Source organism: Gymnoscopelus braueri (genome assembly GCF_963280865.1).
Source record: "Gymnoscopelus braueri genome assembly, chromosome: 23".
Lineage (NCBI taxonomy): Eukaryota > Metazoa > Chordata > Actinopteri > Myctophiformes > Myctophidae > Gymnoscopelus > Gymnoscopelus braueri.
Genome location: NC_137625.1, coordinates 5,821,354 through 5,847,653, shown reverse-complemented (window position 1 = coordinate 5,847,653; position 26,300 = coordinate 5,821,354). Strand labels below are relative to the sequence as shown.

Genomic DNA, 26,300 nt, shown 5'->3' with positions numbered 1-26,300 from the left:
ATAATCACCCCTCGCTGACCGAGAAAAATGAAAAAGTTATCAAGGAGGGGGGTTGGGGGGTGGGGGGAGGTGAGTCCTCCTGTTGCAGAGGGGGTTTTAAGAAGAAGAAGAAAAAAAAAACAAGCATCCACACCAAACCGTACATTCTTATGAATGTCTGCTGTTGTATTAGTCCAGTTCAGACTCCTCTCTCTCTCTCTCTCTCTCTCTCTTTCTCCACCCCTCCACTGTCTTTCTCTCTCCTCTCCTCTGTAGCCGTTGTGTCTTAACCCATTGATACCTGGAACGCATCTGTGTCACTTTAGATTTCTTTAGGCTATTCAAAAATAGCAGATATACAAGCTCATAGCGCGGCACCGAGTGCCGCGCTATGAACTTGTAGATCTGCTATTTTTGAAAAATCGAGGAAAAAAAAATTGGGTTTTTCTTTCAATTTTTTTTTTGGATTTAGAAGTCCTTTCTAGAATCTTCTCAGGTCTTAAAGGGTTAAGGTTGAGCCCCCCAGGGTCGGTGGGGTGCGGGGGGGGGGGGATCAGAGAGAGGTTTCCAGGCTGTGTAGGGGGCTCTCCGGAGCCGACGACGGGGTCAGGGTCTTGACCTCCGGGAGGAGGAGCAGGAGGAGGTGGTTCCCACCGTCCACGGCGTTATTGTTCTGATTGGGCGAGGGGTTCAGCAAGGGAGACGCGGCGGACTCGGCCTCGGGGGCGGGAGTAGGAGGGGGGGTGGCGGCGGCGGGTGGAGGAGGAGGGGGAGGAGGGGCTGCGTCGTCGTCGTCGGGGATCGGGGACGGGGGGGAGGTGGTGGGGGAGGGGGAGGGCGGGGTGGGCGTGGTGGGGGCGTCGCGCGGCGTGGAGGAGGAGTTGCGCTTGGTGGGGGCGTCGTCCTCGGCGTCGGTGTCGTCGATGAGCGGGATGCTGGGCTCGGAGTCCTCGATCCGGAACTCCGGGTGGCTCATGAAGTTGTGGATGGAGCTGCGAGACTCGGGCTTCTCCAGGCCCCCCTCGTAGAGGGAGATGGAGCTACGGAATGCGTTCACCACCCGGATCTGCATATGGGGGGGAGGGGGGGAGGAGGAAGAGCGGGAAAAGTAAAATTTGCATCGTTTTAATAACAGAACGCAACGTTTTAATATTATTATCAGTGGTGGAAAAAGTACTCAAATTCTTTACTTAAGTAAAAGTACCAATACTGCAATATTAAAATACTCTGTTACAAGTAAAAGTCCAGAATTCAAAATTTACTTGAGTAAAAGTACAAAAGTATTGGCATCAAAATGTACTTAAAGTATCAAAAGTAAAAGTACTAAATATTTGAAAATAGCAGATCTACAAGCTCACAACGCGTCGCGATGCGACGCGTTGTGAGCTTGTAGATCGGCTATTTTCAAATAGCCTATGTACAGTATAAAATAGGGCTAAAGTGGTTAATGTATGTTTTATAATGTAATCATTTATATCGGCAAAGTAACTAGTAACTAAAGTTTTCAAATAATTGTAGTGGAGTAAAAGTACAATATTTGCCTCTGAGATGTAGTGGAGTAGAAGTAAAAGTACTGAAATTTGGAAATACTCCAGTAAAGTAAAAATACCTCAAAATTGTACTTAAGTACAGTACTTGAGTAAATGTACTTAGTTACTTTCCACCACTGGTTTTAATATTATTATTATTATTGTTTTTTGCATTTTAAATAGCGAACACCACATACAAAAATGTAAGACTTTGGAGGGTTTTATTAGGGACGATAGTAGGTGAGTTTTAAGTGGGGACAGGGGTGGGGGGGGGGGACCCAAAAAAAAAAATCCACTTTTGTAAGGGGGGTTCAAACCGCTCAGAAGGACGTGCAAGTATGCAGTGGTGTCTAGTAGTAAAACTCCCAGTCAGTCCGGATGCTTGTTGCTGTTAAAATGTTCCACAGAGTCAGCGTTGGCCTTACCGTGGGGCTTAACACTCAAAAAACTCAATGGCACGATGGCGCAAAACCCCATCGAGAACCATCGACAAGTCCAAATGCAGTAGATACATTTTTTTGGGGAAGAAGTAATGTAGTAGTACAGAACAAATAAGGAAATAAATAAATAGATCAAAGGATTTGATAAAGGCCTGTTATTCAAAATGCAAAAGGAGGGAACTGAGACACTTGTGAGATGTTCGTTTAGATGAGAACAGATCCGAAAGAGTGGAGGACAGAGGCTAGACACAAAGGTTATTGTTGTTGGTCATGCTAAGAGAGAGAGAGAGACAGAGAGAGAGAGAGAGATAGAGAGGGAGGGAGAGACAGACAGAGAGACACACAGATAGATGGGGGCAGGGGAGGGAGGTAGTCAGTTATTGATTATGTTTGTGGAGATCAAAAAACAAGACGCTGCAGCAGCCAAGCAGAACCTCTACAAGCTGTGGAATACGTGTGTGTGGGGGAGGGGAAACGGCACAAAAAGAGGAAAAACCTCTCACAAACGACTAGAGACTCGAACCCATGCAGAGCGCCGAACTACCTTGTGTTCAACAGTAGTAAACCTTTGAGTATAGCCCATATCACATTTCACAGAATCTAAAGGAGGAATATTGTATGAAGTCAGTGGTGTTTTTCATCTCATTTTCTGCTCATTTTGGCAAACAGTTGGGTTGTTGGACATGTTCTGGTGACAAATGAGTAATTCCGATAGAAAAGTACTTCAATACAGGGCTGGGCAATATGGACAAAATCACAATATGTTTGACCAAGTACCTCTAAATCGATATTGATATAGATATCGATATAGTGACGTTAATAATACATTTTCTTAAAGAATTACAAAAATAGCAATCATTATGTTTAAAATTTTGGACAAGAATATTTGAAAGTATAAAATAAAGCTTAAGTGATTAAAACCAGGAAAAGACAGCACTTATGCCATAACATATCAAAAATCACCAGAATCAAATCATCATCGATATCGATACATTATTGATATATATACTGCCCAGCCCAACTTCCAGCACAATTGTATCATCCTTTCCAGTTCCTGAATAATAAACATCTCACCGTCGGAGCACCTGAAAGGAAATGGTTCAGGTTTAGTGTGAAGACAGCCTTTCCTCAGAAGACAACAGCTTTTAGGAGCAAAAACAGCCTATTAGAGCAGTGGTTCTCAAACTTTTTCGTGCCAAGGACCTCCAAAGTGGTATGTATTTGGCCACGGACCCCCCTCTGAAAAGGTTTTGTGCCAGGGACCCGCAGAAGAGAAGATTTGTGGTAACATTCTTCACAACGTTTTCCAAAATTTTTTAAACAATTGCAGATGAATATTGTATATCTGCTATTTTTGAATAGCCAACATATAATGAATTAAAGTGGTTAAAATGATTGTGATGCTACTGTATATTAACACATTTTGCTGGGGACCCCCTGCGGGTCCCTGGAACCAACTTTGAGAACCACTGTATAAGAGCATGATTGGTACATGAACAAAATGTAGCATTTTTGCCACAAGTTGTTTCTTGGACAATTTGCCACTTTTATTTTGCAGAGATAAGCAGCTTGAATCTGCTGTAAATGCATCACTCAAGATCGCTCTGCAAACGTTACACAATGATCACATTCAGGCAGAGGGTCATTTTTTATTCCTTCAAATGTTTGTAAGACATCCATTACACATTTAAAAAAACACAGTCGGTCAGATGGCATGTCTGTGAAGCTCTGAAAGAGAGCCCAGCAAGGGAAAAAGTAAAGAGGAAGCTCTTAGTCTAAGGGGGATCACCATAATATTCTGCACTGAATACAAGCGGACCATTCCAAAACCTATTTGCACCCTCACGCATGCACACATGCGCGCCCACACACACACACACACACACACACACACATACATCCATCGCAAGCAGACGGTTGTCAACCTTAGAATAGACTAAGGACTTCACAGCCAGAGCGCCCTCCTTCTTACAAACAGTTGGAGAATGTTCCACTTGGTAATGCCCCCCCCGTGTGTGAGAGACAGAAACAAGCAACAGCGAAGCGAGAGAGGGGAAAGGTCGTTATTATTGTAGCGCTGTGGGCGGACAGTACAAGACACCCACTGACATTTTGTCGGGTGTTTTTTTTGCGGTTGACATTTCTTTTTGTTTTGTACTTGTGTGACCATGGGCATATACTCAAAATATTTACCCGGCTATATACAGTAGGATCTAGAAAGCTGCGACACACATGAGACCCACGAGGGGGCACTAGAGGGGCAGAGCGCAGACTGAGGCAGCAACACACAAACCTGGTGACTTGTCAATTCAAAATGATCCCAATAATAATAATACACACCAGTCCCTCCAGTACCTAGGCCTGTCACAATTATTACATCATCGCCTAATCGCAATTATTTGAGATCATCGCAAGTGTTTTGCACTCGTTTCCATGTTGAAACATTTTCATTAATATAATTTGGTTTTTTTTATAGTGGAAATAGCAGCTTGTAGATAGTCTATTTCCACTATTAATATTTTTTGGAAAGTAATTTCTTTGCATATTTAGGTTATTTGTCATATCTGCCGTGTGCAACTTCAAAGCCTAAAAGCCAAACAGAACTATTATTTTTATTCATATGTTTCAGTGTACAACACCAAAAACACAATTAAATCACAATTATTTGTGCGACAATTAATCGTTACGTAAAATGTCATAATCGTGACAGCCCTAATTGCACCACCTTTCTATTATTGACCAAAGCAGAAGCAGAGAACAGAACAACATGATGAGACACAGATAGAGATCCTGGTTACAGTTCAAGTACATTGATAATACTGCGGCTGTTATCCAAGCAACATGGGAGATGGGATTTTTTGCTGTTTTTTTTTGTTGAAGAAAAAAATGGTGACATTAGGAGGAGTATGAGCAACGTGTCAACGTTACGCGAAGAAGACGAAGAGTGGAAGAGGAAGATGTTAGGAGGGACAGAACTGAGGTAAATAAAGGTCAATTTATGCTTTGAGAGACAAGTGTCGAATGAAGCGCCGCGCAACGGAAGTGACGTAAAAACAAAAATCGCGTGGACGGCATGAGACTAACATTTCAGTTACGTGGAATGGGTTACCTGCAAGCTAAAGTCAATAGGCTCTATGAACAGCAGCCATATTGGAAAGAAATTGGGCCTCTTCCTTACTTCCTTCACAAGTCTTACCAATTAAACTAATTAAGCCTCTGTTCCATTTAGTGTAGCACAGTGGTTCTCAAACTTCTTTAATTTCAAGGACCCCCCATAACTCACAAATAGAACAAATGTGTACAAATGGACCCACAAATGGACCCTCACAGGTTCATTTGGTTCCATTTGTACACTCTCAGACTCACACCCGTAAGGGGCCATTTGGAACCCCCTCAAGGAACCATGAGGGTACCTGGACCTCACTTTGAGACCCACTGGTGTGGCAGAGTGTTTCCAGTGAGCCAACATGCACAACATCAGCACCCTGACTCGGTTTGACCAGAATGGACCAGAGCCTTCATCAGTATCATTGGTAACACCTAAGGAAGTGAGGAATATTGGAATTTATTTCCAACACGGCAGCTGTGCATAGAGCGTATTATTTCAAGTCCTCCATTAAGAGCAGCTGGACCTATAACCATCAATTCATTGAGTTGTACATTGTCATTTATCGGTACCTGCATAACCGTAGAGTTATAATACGCTGGAATTTGTAAGAATGTTGCCGTCTTTCTTATTTCTTTATCGTCTCTCTGCTGGGGGTGGGGTTTACACACACATTTACAATCAAAGGACAATCAATCAATGGAAATAAGCTCTTGAGCTTTTTGTTGTTGTTGTGTTTTATCCTTTTTTTTAAAAATGTATTATGTTTTGTTGTGGCGAGTCGCCACAACAAAGCTTGAACATTCAAAACGCGGCGAGAAAACAGTGCTCGATACCGCTCAAAGCATAACTTGACCTTTGATCGTCACCGTGCACTAGAGGAGAACACACACTCACACCCCACAGTTGCAGAAGCAGTGTTGGTAGTAGGAGTAGTAGTAGTAGTGGTAGTAGTGGTAGTAGTAGTAGTAGTAAAGGCTACATGTGTAGGGCTAGAAACATTGGTTACATCGTGCTGCTGTTGGCTGGAGTTGGAGGCCTGCCGCCTCAGTGCTCCCTGAAAGGAAGTTCCACTCTGGAACGCACTCACAACATCCATCTGCAAAAAACCAGACAGCGTGACAGGAAGGAAGGAAGGAAGGAGGGAAACGCCCACACAAATAGACCAACCAAAGAGAGTAGGGGTGCAACAGGTAATCCATCTGATCCATTTAACCGATTAAAGAAAAAAACAAAAAAAATCCATTTCAATAAAATCATAGGTTTTGGGGGAAAAGTTTGGCATGGCTTTTCTTTCCTTTTTCAAAAATGTCCAAAAGTTTTCAAACATTCTGAAAATAGCCTCAAAACACGTCGTCAGCTTGTAGATCGTCTGTTTTCATACTGGCAAAGCATAAAACAAGGCTTAAGTGGTTAATCAGACTATAAAAACAGTTAAATTAGACATTTTTCGCATTGATCCGTTGACATAAAAAATATATTTGATTCGATTAAATAAATCAAAAAAGTAATCGATAGAATAATCACTAAGAATATAAACGATAGTTGCAGCCCTAATAGAAAGGAGAAGAAAAAAATAAAAGAAAAAGACAACAAAACATACACATACACACACACACACACACACACAGCCAGAGGAGAGAGAGAAATAAAGCAAAGGCAACAATAATCATAGGGGGAAAATATATATAATTTAAGAGATTGGGTTCAGGATAAAAGAGAGAGGGGGGGGGGGGTTTAAAGGCACTGATTGGAGGTGCTGTGACCTCTGACCTCACTTCCACCTTTTTTTCCCCTCTGCAGAATCCTTGTGTTCTTCCAATTGTACCCGTGTACCAACCTTAAGACACCCAGTAGCTGGCACCTCGTCATCGTTAAAAACCTTTCCAAATGTTCACTTTTATTTTACTTTGTTTTATTTTATTTTACTCAGACAGATTCAGATACGTGACAGAAAACTTGTTTGCAACAGATACCCGCTTCAGATTGAGAGCAAACAACAGAGAAAATTGGAGAAAAAAAGCTATTTTTTTTCGTTTTTAGTTCTTTCTCAAGGGACATGCCGAGAGAGAGAGACTGAAAGAGACTGAAAGAAAGAGAGAGAGACAGAGAGCAAACAATAGATGTTTATGCTGGAGGAGCATTAGCAAGTTAAAGTTTATGGCTTGGATTCCCTGGCTTGTGTTTGTTGCGGTTCTGCGGTGCTAATTGATGTGTTTGACGCAGTGCTGGTGTGGTGTTTGATGTGGTTCTGGGGTGGTGTTTGACGTGTCTGATGCGGTGCTGGGGTGGTGTTTGCTGCGTTTGATGCGGTGCTGGGGAGCGGTCTGGACAGCATTACCTGGGTCTGGATGCGGTTAAGACCTCGGAACCAGAGGATCTGCCCACGGCGAAGCTCTCGCTCGGCGTGGTCGATCTCCTCCATCTCCTCCATGTCTTCCAGCTCCTCGTCCGGGATCTCCGCCCTCTGGGTGCCGTGGCCCGCCGTCTTCAGGAACTTCAGACGACTGGTGGGGATGGACGAGATCACCTGGAGAGCAGAGGTGGATAAAGCACTCAAACCCGGCAAAGTCAAAGTATAGTGTATAGACACTCCTGGTCGAAATAGTCAAATAACATCTTCACCAGAGCAGTAGAATATTCCAATTAGATTATGTTATTTTTTTTTTGCTTTTCCTCCCAATTTAGACATTATGACAATTAATTCCTCCCCACACACATTTTGTGTGTTGTCACTGCTGTTGTATCCAGTGAGGAGCCCCAACCGGGAGGACGTAAAGGCTTCGATCTACGCCTCCCGCCCGACACTCCCCGCTGACAAGTAACAGGGTCCATTTATAGGTACCCACATCTAACTCTACTTTAACCCATTAATACCTGGAACGCATCTGTGTCACTTTTAGATTTCTTTAGGCTATTCAAAAATAGCAGATATACAAGCTCATAGCGCGGCACGAGTGCCGCGCTACGAGCTTGTAGATCTGCTATTTTTTTTTAAATCGTGAAAATTATTTTTTTACATTTTTTTCCGAAAAACTGTTAGGATTTAGAAAATGTTTAGAAGCGGCCTCAGGTCTTAATGGGTTAAGTTAGAGAACCACTCTGCTACACTAAATGGATTAGAGCCTTAATTAGTCAAATTGGTAACACCTGTGAAGGAAGTAAGGAAGAGGCCCAATTTCTTTCCAACATGGCTGCTGTGCACAGAGCCTATTAGAGCACTGAAGTCTGACGTAATTTACGCATCCTACATGGGTCGCGTTTTTTTTCTCCCCAGTCTGAATTCCCATAGACGCGTTTAATATCGTGTTAAATAAGAACTGTGTACCAAAAATAAACAAATGATCCCGGCGGTTTGACTAATATGGGTATGAAGCATCAACTGACGGTGAGAAAGCGCTAGGCCTGACCTCGACTAAGTCGACTAGTCAACTGGTTAGTCGCGGGGGGTCCGAGTCGACTGCGTGTCTCTTAGTCGACTCTAGTCCAAAAAAAAAAGAAGAATCTTTTTTTTTTTTTTTTTTATATATATTTTTTATGGCCAAAAATGTTTTTAATTGTTTTTTGGCCATGTCTACACCTGCAACCACACGTAACTTCCACTTTATTCTTCTTATTCCTCGTCTTTGTATTGGTATTGTTTGTGTTGGAGCGCCTCAGTGCGGCTGCAGAGTTCATGTGCAACCTCTTCCAGAGAGAGATAGAGACACTAGAAACTCTGCTGGAGACACAAAACAAACTGTGTAGACTTGGCCCTTTGAAATAAAATGTATTTTGGCCATTTTTTTTATTTTTTATTAGTCGACTGTCAGTCGACTATTGGCAATTAGTCGCCAATTAGATTCGACTAAACAAATCCTTAGTCGGGGACAGGCCTAGAAAGCGCTAATGTTACTTCCGCCGAATTTGTTAAATTTTCGCCAGAAACACTGTATCAAATATGAGTGACTGACTATCATAAACGATACAGAACCTCCTCCCTGACAATATCGCCGAGACAGTTTGTTTATTTTTGGACCACAATTCTTATATGAGACGATTCTAAGATGAACCGATGTTATTCTCCATATAGAAATGACTTCCACGACCCAGGGGATGATGAACGAGCGACGTCAGGACTTCTGTACTCTATTCCACAAAGCCAACTCCCTCCACACGGGGGCAGTGTTGCCACTTTAATCTAAAGCTGGTCTCTGGTTTCTCTCTTACCTCAATGGTTGTGACATTTTTTAAAGTTCTGGATTAGCATATTTCTTACAATCCTCCAAGGACAACCTCACCCCACCTTGCCACAACAATTTAGTTTGGAGGCATATTAGTCATTTCTATTTTATTTGATCAAAATAAACATTTAACATTGATCACGTTAAAGCCGGATTTATACTTAGTCGTGAGCGGTGAGCATAGCAGATTTACAAGCTCACAACGCGTAAAGTTGTAGAGGCCCTTAACAGTCAATATGTCATTTCAAACGTTTCCCCCATAACTAAGCACATAAGTTCAAAATTGATTCAATTTGGCTTATGAAAAATTATTTTAAGATACATTTAACAATTTTTACCCATTAAAACCGGGGAATGCATCCGATTCTTTGGCTATTCAAAAATAGCATATACAAGCTCATAGCTTCGTGCCGCGCTATGTCTGTAGATCTGCTATTTCTGAAAAATCTTAAAAATCAGTGCAAATCATTGAATATGTAATTTTTTAAAAAACATTTCTAACTCAAATCTTTGCTTCCGGGGGTCCCTGGAACAATATATTTTGAGACGGGGCTCCGCGGCCAAAATCATTTCGAGGGTCCATGACATGAAAAAGCTTGAGCACCACTGATATAGAAACATAAGTTTTTTTCAGAAAACCGTTAGGATTTAGAAGGCATTTGTAGAATCGGGTCTCAATGGGTTAAACGCTTACCTGGCCCCACAGTAGACTGCCGAACCCAAGGAACGTGCACCAAAGCCACTGGTCGACGGGCAGAGCCACACAGCTGAACGGTTTCCCTCCCCACTGTACGATGACGAACTGGAGGGGCAGAAAGACAGAAGGTGGAACAGTTAATACAACTCATTTAGCGTCAACCACTTTCAACATGCCCGTTCTTATCGTGGGCATGTCGTTATAGGCAAACGCGTACGTGGGATCGGCTATGTTCGCCCTTTGTCTTAAGCATCTCTAGGGCTTATGTGGTCAAGGAAATTACGCCGTTTTGCTTGAAAGATAGTGAAGATGATATTTCCAGGGGGTCCCCAGCTAAGTGTGTTAATATAGCATCACAATCATTTTAACGACTTTATCCATATTTTATATGTTGGCTATTGGGTGCCAGAGGTTTATTAAAATATTATACGTTGAGTGCCAGGATTTTTAACCATTTTCAAGTAGTCACAAAATATTTTCAGTGATCACCGTCCTCACGGTGATCCCCTCATTACACACATAGAGGTCTCGTACAATCGGGGGGAAAAAATTAAAAACATTCGGTAATCCGTTCCATAGTTGCAGCCAGTTGAAAATAGTTAAAATTACATTGTAAAAAAATAAAGTACACAGGAGCCGAGATACAGGCTTTTGAAGTCATAAGTTAACCAGGAAGTGGATTGGAGTCTAAATCTTCGAAAAATGATATCTCCTGGTGCTGTGAAGGACAGTATATATACGGTTTTGGCACTCAACAGGTGTATTTGAAAAGAAGTATATATACGGTTTTGGCACCCAATGTGTTAAACAGCGTGCTGCGAGCTTGTACATCTGCTATTTTGGAACATTTTAGAAAAAATCTTGAAAGTGAAAATTTAACACATATCCTCTCTTTTGGGGGTTCCTGGCACAAAACATTTTCAGATGGGGGGCCCACGGCCAAATACATATCAATTTGGGTGTCCTTGAAACCATTATTTTTTGAGAACCACTGCTTTAACCCATTAAGACCCGGAACGCATCTGTGTCACTTAAGCTTTCTTTGGCTATTCAAAAATAGCAGATATACAAGCTCATAGCGCGGCACCGAGTGCCGCGCTATGAGCTTGTAGATCTGCTATTTTTGAAAAATCGTGAAAAAAATATATTTTATATTTTTTTCAAAAAACTGTTAGGCTTTAGAAAACATTTTTTAATCGGCCTCAGGTCTTAATGGGTTAAGAAACCCACACATTGCCCACGTGGTTGCGTTTTGGACCCAGTGCTCATGATTTCGGGCGGTTGAAATGAAACGAGTTGCCCTTTTCAACGGCAATGAAGAGGCGGAACACAGAGCGTTCTAAAAGTACCACACAGCGGAGGAAACATTAAACGCCACTTTTATGGCGGCAGGGGCGGACGCGACCAGGGAGTCGACCCGGGCTTTGTGTGGTCTGAACCGACACATTACAAGCTGCTCTGTGAAAGGTCAGAGCGTGGTGGTGACCAGTGGTGGACGCTACAACACAGTACATTTACTTGAGTATTTGTATTTTTTTGGATACTAGAAAAAGTAGATTATGAATTAACTACTGAAGCCATATTTCGTCGTGAAAATAGCAGATCTACAAGCTTGTAGATCTGCTGTTTTCACGCTAATGTATTTATTTCTGGAAAATCTGTGAATTTTGGGGAATTTTTTTTATGTAATTTCTACTTTCGAATAGTAATATCGAATCGAATTAGTAATATTTGACCAGGAGTATCTCTACTTGAGTACTTTGTGTGTGTCGGCTGGCTTTTGAAAGGTCAGAGCAGCGTGGTGACACAGCTGCGGCCAACAGGCTGTTTCTTTGGAAACTACTAAAACTAGTGACGAAACCTGGTATTTTATCATTTACAATTTAGGCATTTAGCAGACACTCTTAATCCAGAGCGATTTATAAGTAAGCAAGGAAAACACGAGGTAATACATCAAATGCATAGAAATAGTCATCTAGGATCATAGGTAGACCAAGAACCTATAATCAGTCTGAACAGTATAATATAAAAAAATCTGTACATTTAAACTATACACTCTGGATGTCAAGTCAACAAATGAACCTGGCCTCTGTCTACATAACATGCATCTAAATGACATTTTAGCCTTTGCATAAGCCTGCAGGGTCGTCAAGGCTACGGCAAGTACTACGGGCCAAGGTGAAGTTTTCACTATTTTATCGAGTGTTCTCTTAATTTTTCAGATCAATTGAATAATCCGTTTATTTTTATTTATTTATTATACCGTCAACAAATTGAAGTGAAAAGTTTTAAATTAGGGGCACGGTGGCGCAGTCGGTAGCGCTGTCGCCTCACAGCTAGAAGGTCCTGGGTTCGATTCCCGCAGGGGACGCTGTGGGCGTGTTCTCTCCTCCACATCATCAGTGCCCATACCCTAGGTGGGGTTGGCATGTTCTCCCCGTGTCTCCTAGGGTAGGTACCCTCACAAAAACATGCAGTAATCCTGGTCGCTATACTGCCTCCCCCTGGTCAGCCGGGGCGCCTGATGGAGGGGAAGGGAACTGGTTGGAATAACATGTTCCTTCCACGCGCTACGTCCAACCAGGGAAACTCTCCCCTGTCAGGTGACAAGAAGGTCAGTTGGCTCTCATGCATTGAAGGAGGCATGAGCTCGGCCCTGGCCTCCCTAGGTTGGCAGAGGGAAGGTAGTGCCCAGGATTACATAGACAATTGGCACTGGGTGTAAAAAATAGGATTACAAAATCGTGGGATAAAAATTTAAGAAAAAGAAAAGTTTTAAATGTATTTCTTATAATAGACTAAATCGACTAAACACTGTTTTATACCCCAGTGTCACACAGAACGTTTATCTACAAGCTTAAAATAAAATAAAATATATATAATCAATTAGTTCTACTATGTGTTGTTCCCTTAACACATTAACCGCCAAGAACGTAGTCCTACGGTCCGTTAAATCCAACTGTTAAGCGCCGAGACCGTAGCCCTACGGTCCACGGTCTTTTCGCGCTAAACATTTCCGGGTTCACTTTCGGATTTTTTTTGATCCACTTCCGTTTCCGGTTTGATGACCGGAAACGGAATTATTTGGGATCCGGTTTTGACGATCACGCCCGCTCCCATTCTACAGACGAAACTGAAACTCAATTCTCTTCCTGTAGTTTTTTCTCCTCGCATTCCACTGTTTAACGTAATCCGCTCTAACTACAACATGGATGCCCCGTTTGACACGTGATTTTCACTGGGAGATACGTTGAGATGTCGCGGATGTAAACAGACCGTGTACAGCTCAATCTTAAGGATTTTTACAAGATCTATGGCGACATGAAAAAAACTAAAAAACAACAAAAACACCTTGGCACTGGTGAGTACATTATGAGATTAACCTCTGGCGGTCGATGTGTTAAGGCCAATTTATGTCGAGTGACACGTCGCACGCAAAATGACCATAAATGTGTCGCGGAGGACGTCCACGTTCCAACTTTAACATGGTGGTCCCCTGGCAAAACCTTTTCAGATGGGGGTCCGCGGCCAAATACCTATCAATTTGGGGGTCCTTGACATGAAAACGTTTGAGAACCGCTGGTATGAATGATAAAAAAAAGATCGCTCCAGGCATAAATTGTCCTTTACTTTCCCGCTGAGTTTGAGTTGTTTTTTGTACCTGGATGATGAAGGTGCCGAACACGATGGAACAGAAGATCATGTTGTTGAAGATGCCCTCGAAGACGTTCCTCTCGCCGTGGATCTTGCGGGCGTTGATCTCATTGAAGAGCTGCATCAGGACGAAGGTGTTGAAGACGATGGTGTAGTGTTCCGAGGGCGGGGCGTGGAGCGGCGCGTCCCGCCCACTGTCGATGTCGAAGATCCTCTCGCCTGCAGGGGTGGGGGGGGCGGGAGAAAACAGAGATGATTATTATTAACCCATTAAGACCTGGAACTGTGTCATTTTTAGATCTGAGCTAAAAAGCATTATTTTACACTTAAGGCTATTCAAAAATAGCAGATCTACAAGCTCATAGCGCGGCACCGAGTGCCGCGCTACGAGCTTGTAGATCTGCTATTTTTGAAAAATCGTGAAAATGTGTGCAAATCTTTGAATATATATATTTTTAAAGCAAACATTTTTAACTCAAATCTTTGCTTCTGGGGGTCCCTGGAACAACATATTTTGACTGGGGTCTGCGGCCAAATATATATAATTTTGGGGGTCCTTGACATGAAAAAGATTGAGCACCACTGATATAGAAACATACGTTTTTCAGAATACTGTTGAGATTTAGGAGACATGTAGAATCGGCTTCAGGTCTCAATGGGTTAAGACCTGAGGCAGGTTCTACAAATGCCTTCTAAACCAGTAGTAGTAGTTCTCACACTTTCGAGATTTTTCGAAAATGTTCAAAAATAGCAGATGTACAAGCTCGTATATATACATGCCATTTCTGAATAGCCTACGCAGAAATCTAAAATGACACAGATGCTTTCCCGGTTTTAATGGGTTATTATTATCGAATAAGCCAGTGGGTTCCCAAACTTTTCAGCTCAGGACATAAAACGTACAAAAATACAGTAGTAACCGACCGCTTAAGTCCTAAAATTGTGAAAATAGGCAATCTACACAGTCACATTACACTATATTAATTCTGAAATCCTTTTGAAAATGTTGAATTTTTCCATGTATTGAAATGTTCTTCTTTTTTTTTTACATCTATTGAAATGGTCATTTTATTTAAATGTTTTTGTGAAAAAGTATATTTACTCAAAATGGGTCCCAAACCATTGTTTACATTGTTTTGTTAACAATGGGATTGCGAGTTCCAATCCAAATAGAGTTTTTTACTCTGACACTAGTATAGTAATGAAAGGCAAACAATAAAAATAGAAAAACTAAAAACAAACGTTTATGTACAACAGTAGCAGTACACCAATGTTGCCAGTAGAGGGCAATGTGACTCCACACATAAATTGTTAGCTCACTGAGAGGGTGAGACCCTTTAGTTTCAACACACTTTCTATCTCTGCCATCCCCAACCTATGGTTTTACTGATAAGATAGCATTAACATAAAAATTATTATGTAAACTAATAATACTTTTTTTTTTCTGTAAAACCTTGAAATATTACTTTTCACACAGATAAATAGGAACTTAACGTATACTACGTTAGTTCCACTGATCCAAGCTGGAACACAATCAAATGATTGACCATTTAAATAAGCATGATCTATAACACGGCAGATATGGGCGTGTTAAATGGTCAAATGGGTGGGCTACGGACAAGAGGTTGGAAAATGTTTTAAATTAAATGACTACATGTACATTGTGCGTAATATGTGCATCAATAGGCCTAATACATCAGGTAATAAGAATGCACTGTTCATCAGAATGCTGCATATGCACCCAGTATCACACTTACTGTATAACAGGGATAGCGTTGCAATACTGTTATCTTTTGATTTAACCCATTCAGATATATTCAAAGATTTGCAAACATTTTCACAACTTTAAAAAATAAATCACACCCAGTGTGAAGTGAGCGGTGCTATTTATGAGTTATTAATTTCATCATGCATCTCGGTAGCCAATCACAGCACGTCCTGCGAAGTGACGTGCTTACATTTTTTTACATTATTATTAATTTCATCATGCGTCTCGCTAGCCAATCACAGCACGTCTACGAAGTTTGAAGTTAATTTCATCACGTGTCTCGCTAGCCAATCACAGCACCAATCCTGCAAAGCTTGGCCTATGGGCGTGTTTTCCACAGCATGGCGTCACAGCGAAAGACACATTTTCCACGACGGAAAGAAAAACTTTCGCCACGGATGCGTCCTAAACCCTCTTAGAGGAGCGGTTACACCGCTCAAAAAGAAATGGCGGATCTACAAGCTCATAGCGTGGCACAGTGCGCTTGTATATCTGCTATTTTTGAATAGCCAAAGTATAAAATAAAGGTTTAAGTGGTTACACAGATGCGTTCCCCGGTTTCAGTGGTGGAAAAAGTACTCAAATGTTTTACTTAAGTAAAAGTATCAATACTGCAATATAAAAATACTCTGTTACAAGTAAAAGTCCAGAATTAAAAATTTACTTGAGTAAAAGTACAAAAGTATTGGCATCAAAATGTACTTAAAGTACCAAAAGTAAAAGTACTAAATATTTGAAAATAGCAGATCTACAAGCTCACAACGCGTCGCATTGCGACGCGTTGTGAGCTTGTAGATCGGCTATTTTCAAATAGCCTCGGTATAAAATAGGGTTAAAGTGGTTAATGTGTGTTTCATAATATCATAATTTATATCTGAAAAGTAACTAGTAACTAAAGTTTTCAAATAAATGTAGTGGAGTAAAAGTACAATATTTGCCTCTGAGATGTAGTGGAGTAGAAGTAAAAGTATTGGAAATTGGAAATACTCAAGTAAAGTACAAATACCTCAAAATTGTACTTAAGTACAGTACTTAAGTAAATGTACTTAGTTACTTTCCACCACTGCCCGGTTTTAACGGGTTAACCATGCGGGGATCAGATATCAGCCAAAAATGTCAATAATCGTGCCATCCCTAGCATGACGTTCTTACCGGCAAAGAGCAGCGTGAAGATGACGATGAGCTGGTAGACGGCCTGTCCCAGGATGTTCTTCATCATGGTGCGGGAGATGAGGGGCTTGTTGCGGCCGTACGGCCGGCGGAGCAGCAGGGCCTCCGTGGGGGGCTCGGTGGCCAGGGCCAGCGACGCAAACGTGTCCATGATCAGGTTGACCCACAGCATCTGCACCGCTTTGAGCGGAGAGTCCTGGAGAAAGAGTTACAGAGTCCGGCATTAACCCTTTAAGACCTGGAACTGTGTCATTTTTAGATTTGAGCTAAAAAGCATTATTGTACACTTTGGGCTATTCAAAAATAGCAGATATACAAGCTCATAGCGCGGCACCGAGTGCCGCGCTATGAACTTGTAGATCTGCTATTTTTGAAAAATCGTGAAAATATTTGAATATAAATATTTTTAAAGCGAACATTTTTTACTCTATTCTTTGCTTCTGGGGGGTCCCTGGAACAACATATTTTGATGGGGGTCCGCGGCCAAATACATATAATTTTGGGGGTCCTTGACATGAAAAAGATTGAGCACCGCTGATATAGAAACATAGGTTTTTCAGAAAACTGTTGGGATTTAGGAGACATGTAGAATCGGCTTCAGGTCTCAATGGGTTAAAGGGATAGTTCACCCCCAAAATGACTTTTTTCTCCATCGATTAGTCAATTCATGGACATTTTTTTGTTTTTGTCTCATTCCTAAGCCAATAATTTGATGACCGGCAGCGGTTCCGGTTGGAGACACAAAGAGTCTCCTTTGTGTCTCCTACCGGAAACCGCTGCCTACCGGTCCACTGGTCATCAGCCATGTTGGCTTAGGAACGCGACAAAAAACAAAAAAAATATCCATGAATGCAAGTCTCCATGGGGTGACTAATCAATAGGAAAAAAATGCTGGTTTCCATTGTGGTCCTATGTTTTCAATTCATCAACATAGCATGACAAATTTACACAATACATGTCATCAACAAATACAAAACACTAAACGTACAAAAGGAGAAAAAAAGGCAGTGAATGACACCTCCTTTCTATGGGAATATGCATTTAGCTCCCCTTGTGGTTTCCTGATAAGATGGTTTTTCAGGCCAGTTTTGAAAGAAACCAGTGATTACACATCTTTTAATGGATGTTGTCAGGGCATTCCACATTTCGGTGGCAGAGCAGTAGAATGAGCATTTTCCCACGTTTGTTCTATTTTGGGTGATTATTGTGGCTGTGGGTGTCACTCACTTTGGAGGAGTAGTTAGTCAGGTATGAGGGTATTGAGGGCACTGTCCCTTTAAGTAAGGGGAAGTACTGTCGGATACAGTGATACAAATGTAAGAAATAACAATAAGAAGCACCATCACTAAAGAGCAACAGTATACTAAAGAATATGCGCCTATACAACTATGGTGCATCATGCAGAAAAACGACACCAGGTTACATTGTCCAAACACACTAAAGGGCAGGGATGTCACGGGCTCTCAGAAGGTGGGGGCGATGGACTATACCCCTTATTTTACACTTTGGCTATTCAAAAATAGCAGATATACAAGCTCATAGCGCGGCACCGAGTGCCGCGCTATGAGCTTGTAGATCTGCTATTTTTGAAAAAGCGTGAAAAACATTTGTAACTGTCAAATGTAAACAAATTCTGTATTTTCAAAATGTCGCGTTTTTTGGGCGGATTTTGTTAGTTTTTTTTGTGTTTTGGTTACTTTATTTCGGTTTTAGGGTGAAGGGTTAGGTTATTTAATTCTTATTTTTGCCTGATTTTACCGATTTATTATCAAAAAAAATATATATATATATTTTTTTTTTTTCAAAAAGTGGGGGGTATGAAATTACGGATCTGTGAGAGTGAGGGTGTCGCGTCGTACGCACAGTGAATGGCCGTGACGCCCCTGCTAAAGGGGGTCGGGTGTCAAACCGTGCAACCAGTACAATCAGTGCAATGCAAAGAAAAGTGGCAGTGAGTGTCCACCGTGCAATCAGTACAATAACTATACCCTGGGGCCTAAAAAGTGTCATTAGAGGTCAGAGTCCTTGGTGCATCTTTTATACTAAGTTACATGACAGTCGGAGAGAGCAGAGGAGGATGAGGAGGGCAGAGGAGGATGAGGAGCGAAGGATAGTGAAGGAGGTGGTCGACAGAGGAAATTAGGGGTGTGCCGATATATCGTCCCGCGATATATCGCGATACGTTTTCGTGACGATATGTATCGTTTTGAAAATATATAATATATGTATCGTTTTTTTTTTTACAATAATAATAATCAGGCATGCAAAAACAGCCCCGGGGTGAAAAGCATGACAACATGTTTTTTTTCCGGGTCAGGTGTCACACTATTGCCCTATTTGGATTCAAAAAGGCTATTGTAGCTGAAAAGCTACAAGTTCGCATGTCTGAATAATGCAAAAACAGAATTATTTGTTTGCATTTGCTTTTTTTCTCCCCCATATATTTTTCATAATAAAAAAGTGCGTATCGTATCGTATCGAAATCGTATCGAAGTTGTGAGCCAAATATCGTATCGTATCGTTTGGTGAAATTAGTGTATCGGCACACCCCTAGAGGAAATAGAACGTAACCCTCATCATCGTCCAGTTTTAACGTTGTTCACATCAGTTGTTCTCAAAGTGGGGTAAAATAGCCGATCTATAAGCTCTGCTATTTAAAAAATACGAATTTTGACTGTAAACTTTTTTTAAAACATTTTCAGAACATGAATGTTGTATGGTGGTGGTCTCTGGCACAAAATATTTTCAGACGGGGGTCTGCGGACAAATACATACATTAATTTGGGACCACACTTCAATATTTACAAGCGATCTTACAGAAAAACAACGTGTCTCGTTTGACATCTCTCTTCCATTGGCTTTACCGATTGATAAACAAGCACACCACGATAAAAAGATATATAGATGTCATCAATCAATCAAAATAGGACTTTTATTTCTAGTTTGTGGTATTGCTACGTTTACTTAACCCATTGAGACCTGGAACGCATCTGTGTCACTTCTTGATTTGAGCTAAAAAGCATTATTTTACAATTTGGCTATTCAAAAATAGCAGATCTACAAGCTCATAGCGCGGCACCGAGTGCCACGCTATGAGCTTGTAGATCTGCTATTTTTGAAAAATCTTGAAAATGTGTGCAAATCTTTGAATATATATTGTTTTGAAGCGAACATTTTGAACTCCAATCTTTGCTTCTGGGGGGTCCCTGGAACAAAATTTTGAGATGGGGGTCCGCAGGCCAAATACATATCATTTTGGGGGTCCTTGACATGAAAAAGTTTGAGAACCACTGATATAGAAACATACGTTTTTTTCAGAATACTATTGGGATTTAGAAGACATATGTAGAATCGGCTTCAGGTCTTAAAGGAGGAGTTCACCCAAAAAATTACTTATTTTCTATCAATTGCACACCCTATGAAGCCTTGAATCCATGGATTCTTTTTGGTTTTTGTCGCATTCCTAAGCTAATAATTTGATTCCCATCTCCTACCGGCTAATGTATCCGGTAGGAGACACAAAGTAGATTATTTGTGTCTCCTACCGGAAATACACACGGTCATCAAATTATTGTCTTAGGAATACCACAAAAACTAAAATAAATCCATGAAATCAAGGCTTCATGGGGTGTGTAATTGATAGAAAATAAGTCATTTTTTGGGTGAACTCCTCCTCCTTTAAAGGGTTAAGTTCCACCACTGAATGGTGGTAACATTCAGTGTTATGCAGAGGTGACGCTGTGAAGAGGCGTTTTTGCTCATCTGCACAACCCCCAATTTACAATAATGTCTTGGCTGGATGAACACTAATGTAGCCACTGTCAGGTTGACCAGAGGAACACTAATGTAGCCACTGTCGGGTTGACCAGAGGAACTCTAATGTAGACACTGTCAGGTTGACCAGAGGAACACTAATGTAGCCACTGTCAGGTTGACCAGAGGAACTCTAATGTAGACACTGTCAGGTTGACCAGAGGAACACTAATGTAGACACTGTCAGGTTGACCAGAGGAACACTAATGTAGACACTGTCAGGTTGACCAGAGGAACTCTAATGTAGACACTGTCAGGTTGACCAGAGGAACTCTAATGTAGACACTGTCAGGTTGACCAGAGGAACTCTAATGTAGACACTGTCAGGTTGACCAGAGGAACTCTAATGTAGACACTGTCAGGTTGACCAGAGGAACTCTAATGTAGACACTGTCAGGTTGACCAGAGGAACTCTAATGTAGACACTGTCAGGTTGACCAGAGGAACACTAATGTATCCACTGTCAGGTTGACCAGAGGAACACTAATGTAGACACTGTCAGGTTGACCAGAGGAACACTAATGTAGACACTGTCAGGTTGACCAGAGGAACACTAATGTAGACACTGTCAGGTTGACCAGAGGAACACTAATGTAGACACTGTCAGGTTGACCAGAGGAACACTAATGTAGCCACTGTCAGGTTGACCAGAGGAACACTAATGTAGACACTGTCAGGTTGACCAGAGGAACACTAATGTATCCACTGTCAGGTTGACCAGAGGAACACTAATGTAGCCACTGTCAGGTTGACCAGAGGAACACTAATGTAGACACTGTCAGGTTGACCAGAGGAACACTAATGTAGACACTGTCAGGTTGACCAGAGGAACACTAATGTAGACACTGTCAGGTTGACCAGAGGAACACTAATGTATCCACTGTCAGGTTGACCAGAGGGGTCAGCAACAGTCCTGGCTGCCAGTGGTGGAAAGTAACTAAGTATATTTCCTTAAGTACTTTTACTCCACTACAATGATTTGACAACTTTAGTTACTTGTTATTTTGTAGATTTAGATTATTATTACAAAACATACATCAACTACTTTATCCCTATATACATTTCGGCCATTTGAAAATAGCAGATCTACAAGCTCTGCTATTTAAAAAATAGATCTAATATTATTTTTTATTTTTTTATTGCTAACGCAATACTGTACCCTTCTCCAACTGCTGCACATACTTTCCCCATTTCTTTCAAATGTTTTTGACACTTGCTTTGGCAATGTCAACGTATGTTTTCTCTTGCCAATAAAGCTCCTATAAAGAGATTAGCCCATAGCCCCTTGGTTGCAGTCTTTGGAGTGGTCTCTGAATATTGGACCAGGGTCTCTTTCCAGAGATCTTTTAAGGTTTGGCAGCCATTTCTAGACTATTTCAATCTGGGATTTACGGCTAGGGACACTGAGGCATAGGACAGACGGACATCAGTATTTCTGTCCTTTAATGTACTGTGTGATTACACGTAGCCCTGTGGTGTTATGTCTGTATTATTGTTGTTACATTCACAAACAAACAACAACAATAAAAACATTTGAATAACTAGAGGTTTGGTACAAAATACATCATAATTTGGTGGTCCTTGACATGAAAAGGTTTGGAGAACGTCACTGGCTCAAAGCAAAGCCTCTGGCAAGTCAGCAGGGATGAAACACGACCACCAACGGCTCAAATGGGATCCGGGTAATTTCCAGAGGAAGCCGTCGTGACAAACCACACAACAAACTGTATGGTTTTGCCACAAGGTTTGAGTGAAGAGGATCTAACCCAGAGGTTCCAAAACCTTTGGCTCATGAGCCAAAAGAGAAATTAGACGTTTGCCCGGGACCCAAACTAATGAAAATAGCAGATCTACAAGCTCAAAGCTGCTATTTTCACTACTTCTTAAACTTTTAAACTTTTTTTAATACTTTTGAAAAATGTTGGAATTATTTTCAATTTATGAAAAGTTGTGATTTTTTTGTTTAAACTTTTGTTTTAAATAATCGATATAAAAGGGGGGGGGGGGGTATTTACTCGTGACCCATAAGAATTGGTCGATGACCCGGACATGGGTGCCGACCCCTGAGAAACAGTGGTCTAACCTGTGTGATGCAGGCTCCACTGAAGGCTACGATGACGGCCACCACGTTGACGGTGAGCTGAAACTGGAGGAACTTGGAGATGCTGTCGTAAACGTTCCTGCCCCACATGACGGCCTTGACGATGCTGGAGAAGTTGTCGTCGGTCAGGATGATGTCGGAGGCCTCTTTGGCCACGTCTGTGCCGGCGATGCCCTGCGGAGAAAAACAGGGTTATTATTATACAGCAGTGGTGGAAAAATTACTCAAATTCTTTACTTAAGTAAAAGTACCAATACTGCAATATAAAAATACTCTGTTACAAGTAAAAGTCCAGAATTCAAAATTTACTTGAGTAAAAGTACAAAAGTATTGGCATCAAAATGTACGGTACTTAAAGTAAAAAGTACTAAATATTTGAAAATAGCAGATCTACAAGCTCACAACGCGTCGCATCGCGACGCGTTGTGAGCTTGTAGATCGGCTTGTAGATCGGCTATTTTTTAAATAGCCTAGGTTTAAAATAGGTTTAAAGTGGTTAATGTATGTTTCATTATATCATAATTTATATCTGAAAAGTAACTAGTAACTAAAGTTTTCAAGTAAATGTAGTGGAGTAAAAGTACAATATTTGCCTCTGAGATGTAGTGGAGTAGAAGTAAAAGTATTGGAAATTGAATATACTCAAGGAAAGTACAAATACCTCAAAATTGTACTTAATTACAGTACTTAAGTAAATGTACTTAGTTACTTTCCACCACTGTTATACAGTTAACTTAAGACTACAGAAATAACGAATTGACAAAACATTTTAGTTAACCGAAATAAAAATATGACTCTTTGGCCATGTCGGTGCCAGCGATGCTCTGCGGAGTACACACGACCCACATATCCATTATTAGATATTAGGGCTAAAACTGGTATCCATATACAAAAGTAATTTGAAAAAATACGGCCCACTCACGCATTAGAAGGACAATATCAGTCACTAGAACCAATAACGAGTGTTTTCAATGAGTCTAACATGGTTAAAATGGAGTTTGGAGTTACAATGGGATTATATAGGAAGGGGGTGTGTCTCATAAAATTAGACATTAAATGTCTAAATACTGAATCAAGCAACTTAAAAACGGTCTGGGGTGCAGTGCACACAAAAGTCAGAGTAGAGGTTAAAATAACTCCAGAAGTGTTTTGAAGTGAAATACCCCTTTAAAGTCATTTGTGAGATTCTAGATCGGCTATTTTCGGAGTGTGACACCCACATGCAGACAAGCATAAATTACTTGTCTTAGTTCTACTGAATCTCTTCTCCACTAGTCCCTCCTTAACTCTTTAACTGCCAGAGTTATACACAATCTACCCCCTTCCCTGCCAGAGACAATACATTGCAAAAATAGGTAAAATGTGATTTTTTTCTCCGTTTATTTTTTAAAATTGAAGTGAATGGAGCAGAAAATCTTTGCAGCGCGTTATCTCCTGCTTCCTTTGTGATAAACGAAAAATTAAAATGACAAAAAAAATTCGTTTTTCTCGTCGATGGCGGGATGAGCCATGCAGAGAAAAACGAGAAATCTCGTCAAAGGCAGGTAAAGAGTTAACATTTAATACATTTTTTTGTTTGTTGTCAAAATTACGTTTTTATTTCGTTTTCGTCGGTGAAAAAAGGTTGTCGACAAAATTAACACTGTTCATCACAAAGGCGAGCGTGCAGTGAGAGCAGATAACCAACCATGGCGAAGCCCACGTCGGCTTTCTTCAGGGCGGGTCCGTCGTTCGTACCGTCGCCCGTCACCGCCACCACCTGCCTCTGTTCCAACACCGTGCTGTCGATGATACCTGGAGGAAGGTCGTGGGTCAAATTATCCATAAACACACACCGACGACATTTTAAATCGGGTAAACGGAAGAAATTGAACATGCACCTTTGACTAAAGTGTGCTTGTCTGTCGGAGAGGAACGAGCCAGTACTCGTAGCTTGGGCCAGATCTTGTCAATGCGCTCCTGTTCAATCTGAGAAAACATGACAAATGTTATTAGGACCTGACTCCATATCAATTTACTGTACAATTTACTGTCACCACTTCCAATTTCACCTGAAAATGTATGTTCTGTTTACTAAAGATCTGCAGAGATGGAGGAGCGCCCTGTTACTGAACAAACACGCAATGAGCAATGACTACTATCAGAATATATGGTCTTCCTCGGCCCTGAGGAAGACCATTCGCTGGTTGAAACATTGTACTAGTTAGTTTGCACATTAACCCATTAAGACCGGGAACGCATCCTTTTTTTTTTCTTTTTTTTTTAGCTAAAAAGCATTATTTTACACTTTGGGCTATTCAAAAACAGCAGATATACAAGCTCGTAGCACGGCACCGAGTGCCGCGCCACAAGCTTGTAGATCTGCTATTTTTGAAAAATTGTGAAAATGTGTGAATATATATCTTTGAATATATTATATGTATTATTTTAAAGCGAACATTTTTAACTCCAATCTTTGCTTCTGGGGGTCCCTGGAAAAAAACATTTTGAGATGGGGGGGGTCCACGGCAAAATACATATAATTTTGGGGTCCTTGACAATTATGAATTTGGATGGATTTAGAAGACATTTTGTAGAATCGGAACCTCAGGCCTTAATGGGTTAAAGATTACTCGGGAGCAGCAGCTGCCCTGTGTGGACAACTTTAATTCTAATGTACGTAAAAAAAAAAAAGGTCTCGCACATTGGACGTGCATAACAACTCCTTTATGAATCTTCCTGCTAACCCACCTCTCCTTTCTCGTTGCGTATCCTGCGGTTGAAGTCTTTACCCTCCAGACATATGAAGTCGTCGCCAGGCAGCAGGATGCCACATTTAATGGCGATGGCTCGGGCCGTGTTGATGTTGTCCCCGGTCACCATTCGCACCGTGATGCCAGCCCGCTGGCACATCTTGATGGCGTCCGGGACCTGGAGAGGTAAACGGAGCACTTTCAAACCAACTTTTCAACCAGGCGGCAAGGAGGCACCCGCTGGATTTGAGGCCAAAGAGGAAGTCATTATCGGCATGCAGTTCCAATTAACCCATTAACTGCCAGAGGTATTTTCATATTTTTTTAGCCAGTGCCAGAGTTTTTCATTGAAAAAAAAATGTACTCAGGAGCCGAGATACAGAATTTTTAAGTTTTAAGTTAACAAGGAAGTGGATAGGATAGTCTAGATCTTCGAAAAATCATATCTCCTTGGTCTTTGGGTCAAATTGGAAAAAGAAAAAAAAACGATTTTTTTTTTGTTTTAGTTCACGTAGATCTACGCGATTGGCACGTGGCGGCTTTAAATAGGTTCGCGTATATCTACGTGATTGGCAGTGAATCAGTTAATGCTGCTATTTCCCCTCTTGCTGGCTGCAGTGAGTGAGGTTTTGGTAGGACTTTATACTTGATTTTATTATCTTAGTAAACATTTTCATGAATACGTTATGTTTTCAAACGCTTTTTTTCCCCCCAATTATCATGATATGCGATTAGTAAATTATGGTCCCATTCATTTGAAAATGTATTATAAAGTAGGGTATGCTTCTGGGGCATCTACTGGCTCTATCCAGTGAAGACCCGCCCTCGCTGCGGTTGCAGCCAATAGCGGAAGTTTCCGGTTGGTTCTTCGGGACCGGAAATTCCAAGATGGTGGATTTGAATTGGCAGATAAAGTGGCTTCAAAACGGGTCAGTAGAAAAACAATGGGTCACGTGACGGTTCGCTTCGTCCATATTTTTTTTTTTTACAGTCTATGCTTTCAACCTGGCGTCCCCGTTTTGGCGCATGTAATTATAGTCAGCAATAAAATAAAATACAGCGCCACAAAGCATATCGCGATGTGCTAT

At 41.3% G+C, this 26,300-nt stretch overlaps 1 protein-coding gene across 3 annotated transcripts in view; it reads right to left on the bottom strand.

Moving 5' to 3' along the window:
- Window positions 1–492: 492 nt before the first annotated feature.
- Window positions 493–26,300, bottom strand: part of LOC308079814 (plasma membrane calcium-transporting ATPase 1-like) — a 94,127-nt gene continuing 68,319 nt past the window's right edge. The window contains exons 14-23 of one of the 3 annotated variants that reach the window (XM_080421417.1): window positions 25,211–25,390; window positions 24,361–24,448; window positions 24,168–24,274; window positions 22,463–22,654; window positions 16,549–16,762; window positions 13,636–13,847; window positions 9,972–10,079; window positions 7,396–7,584; window positions 6,064–6,153; window positions 493–1,045 (exon numbers count right to left, since the gene is read on the bottom strand). In XM_080421417.1, coding sequence (XP_080277543.1) covers window positions 533–1,045; window positions 6,064–6,153; window positions 7,396–7,584; window positions 9,972–10,079; window positions 13,636–13,847; window positions 16,549–16,762; window positions 22,463–22,654; window positions 24,168–24,274; window positions 24,361–24,448; window positions 25,211–25,390 — 1,893 coding nt within the window. In that variant the 3' untranslated portion in view covers window positions 493–532. Of the gene's footprint in view, window positions 1,046–2,525; window positions 2,549–6,063; window positions 6,154–7,395; window positions 7,585–9,971; window positions 10,080–13,635; window positions 13,848–16,548; window positions 16,763–22,462; window positions 22,655–24,167; window positions 24,275–24,360; window positions 24,449–25,210; window positions 25,391–26,300 lie in introns of those variants that run through there. The other 2 variants (XM_080421418.1, XM_080421419.1) reach the window with 2 other exon arrangements.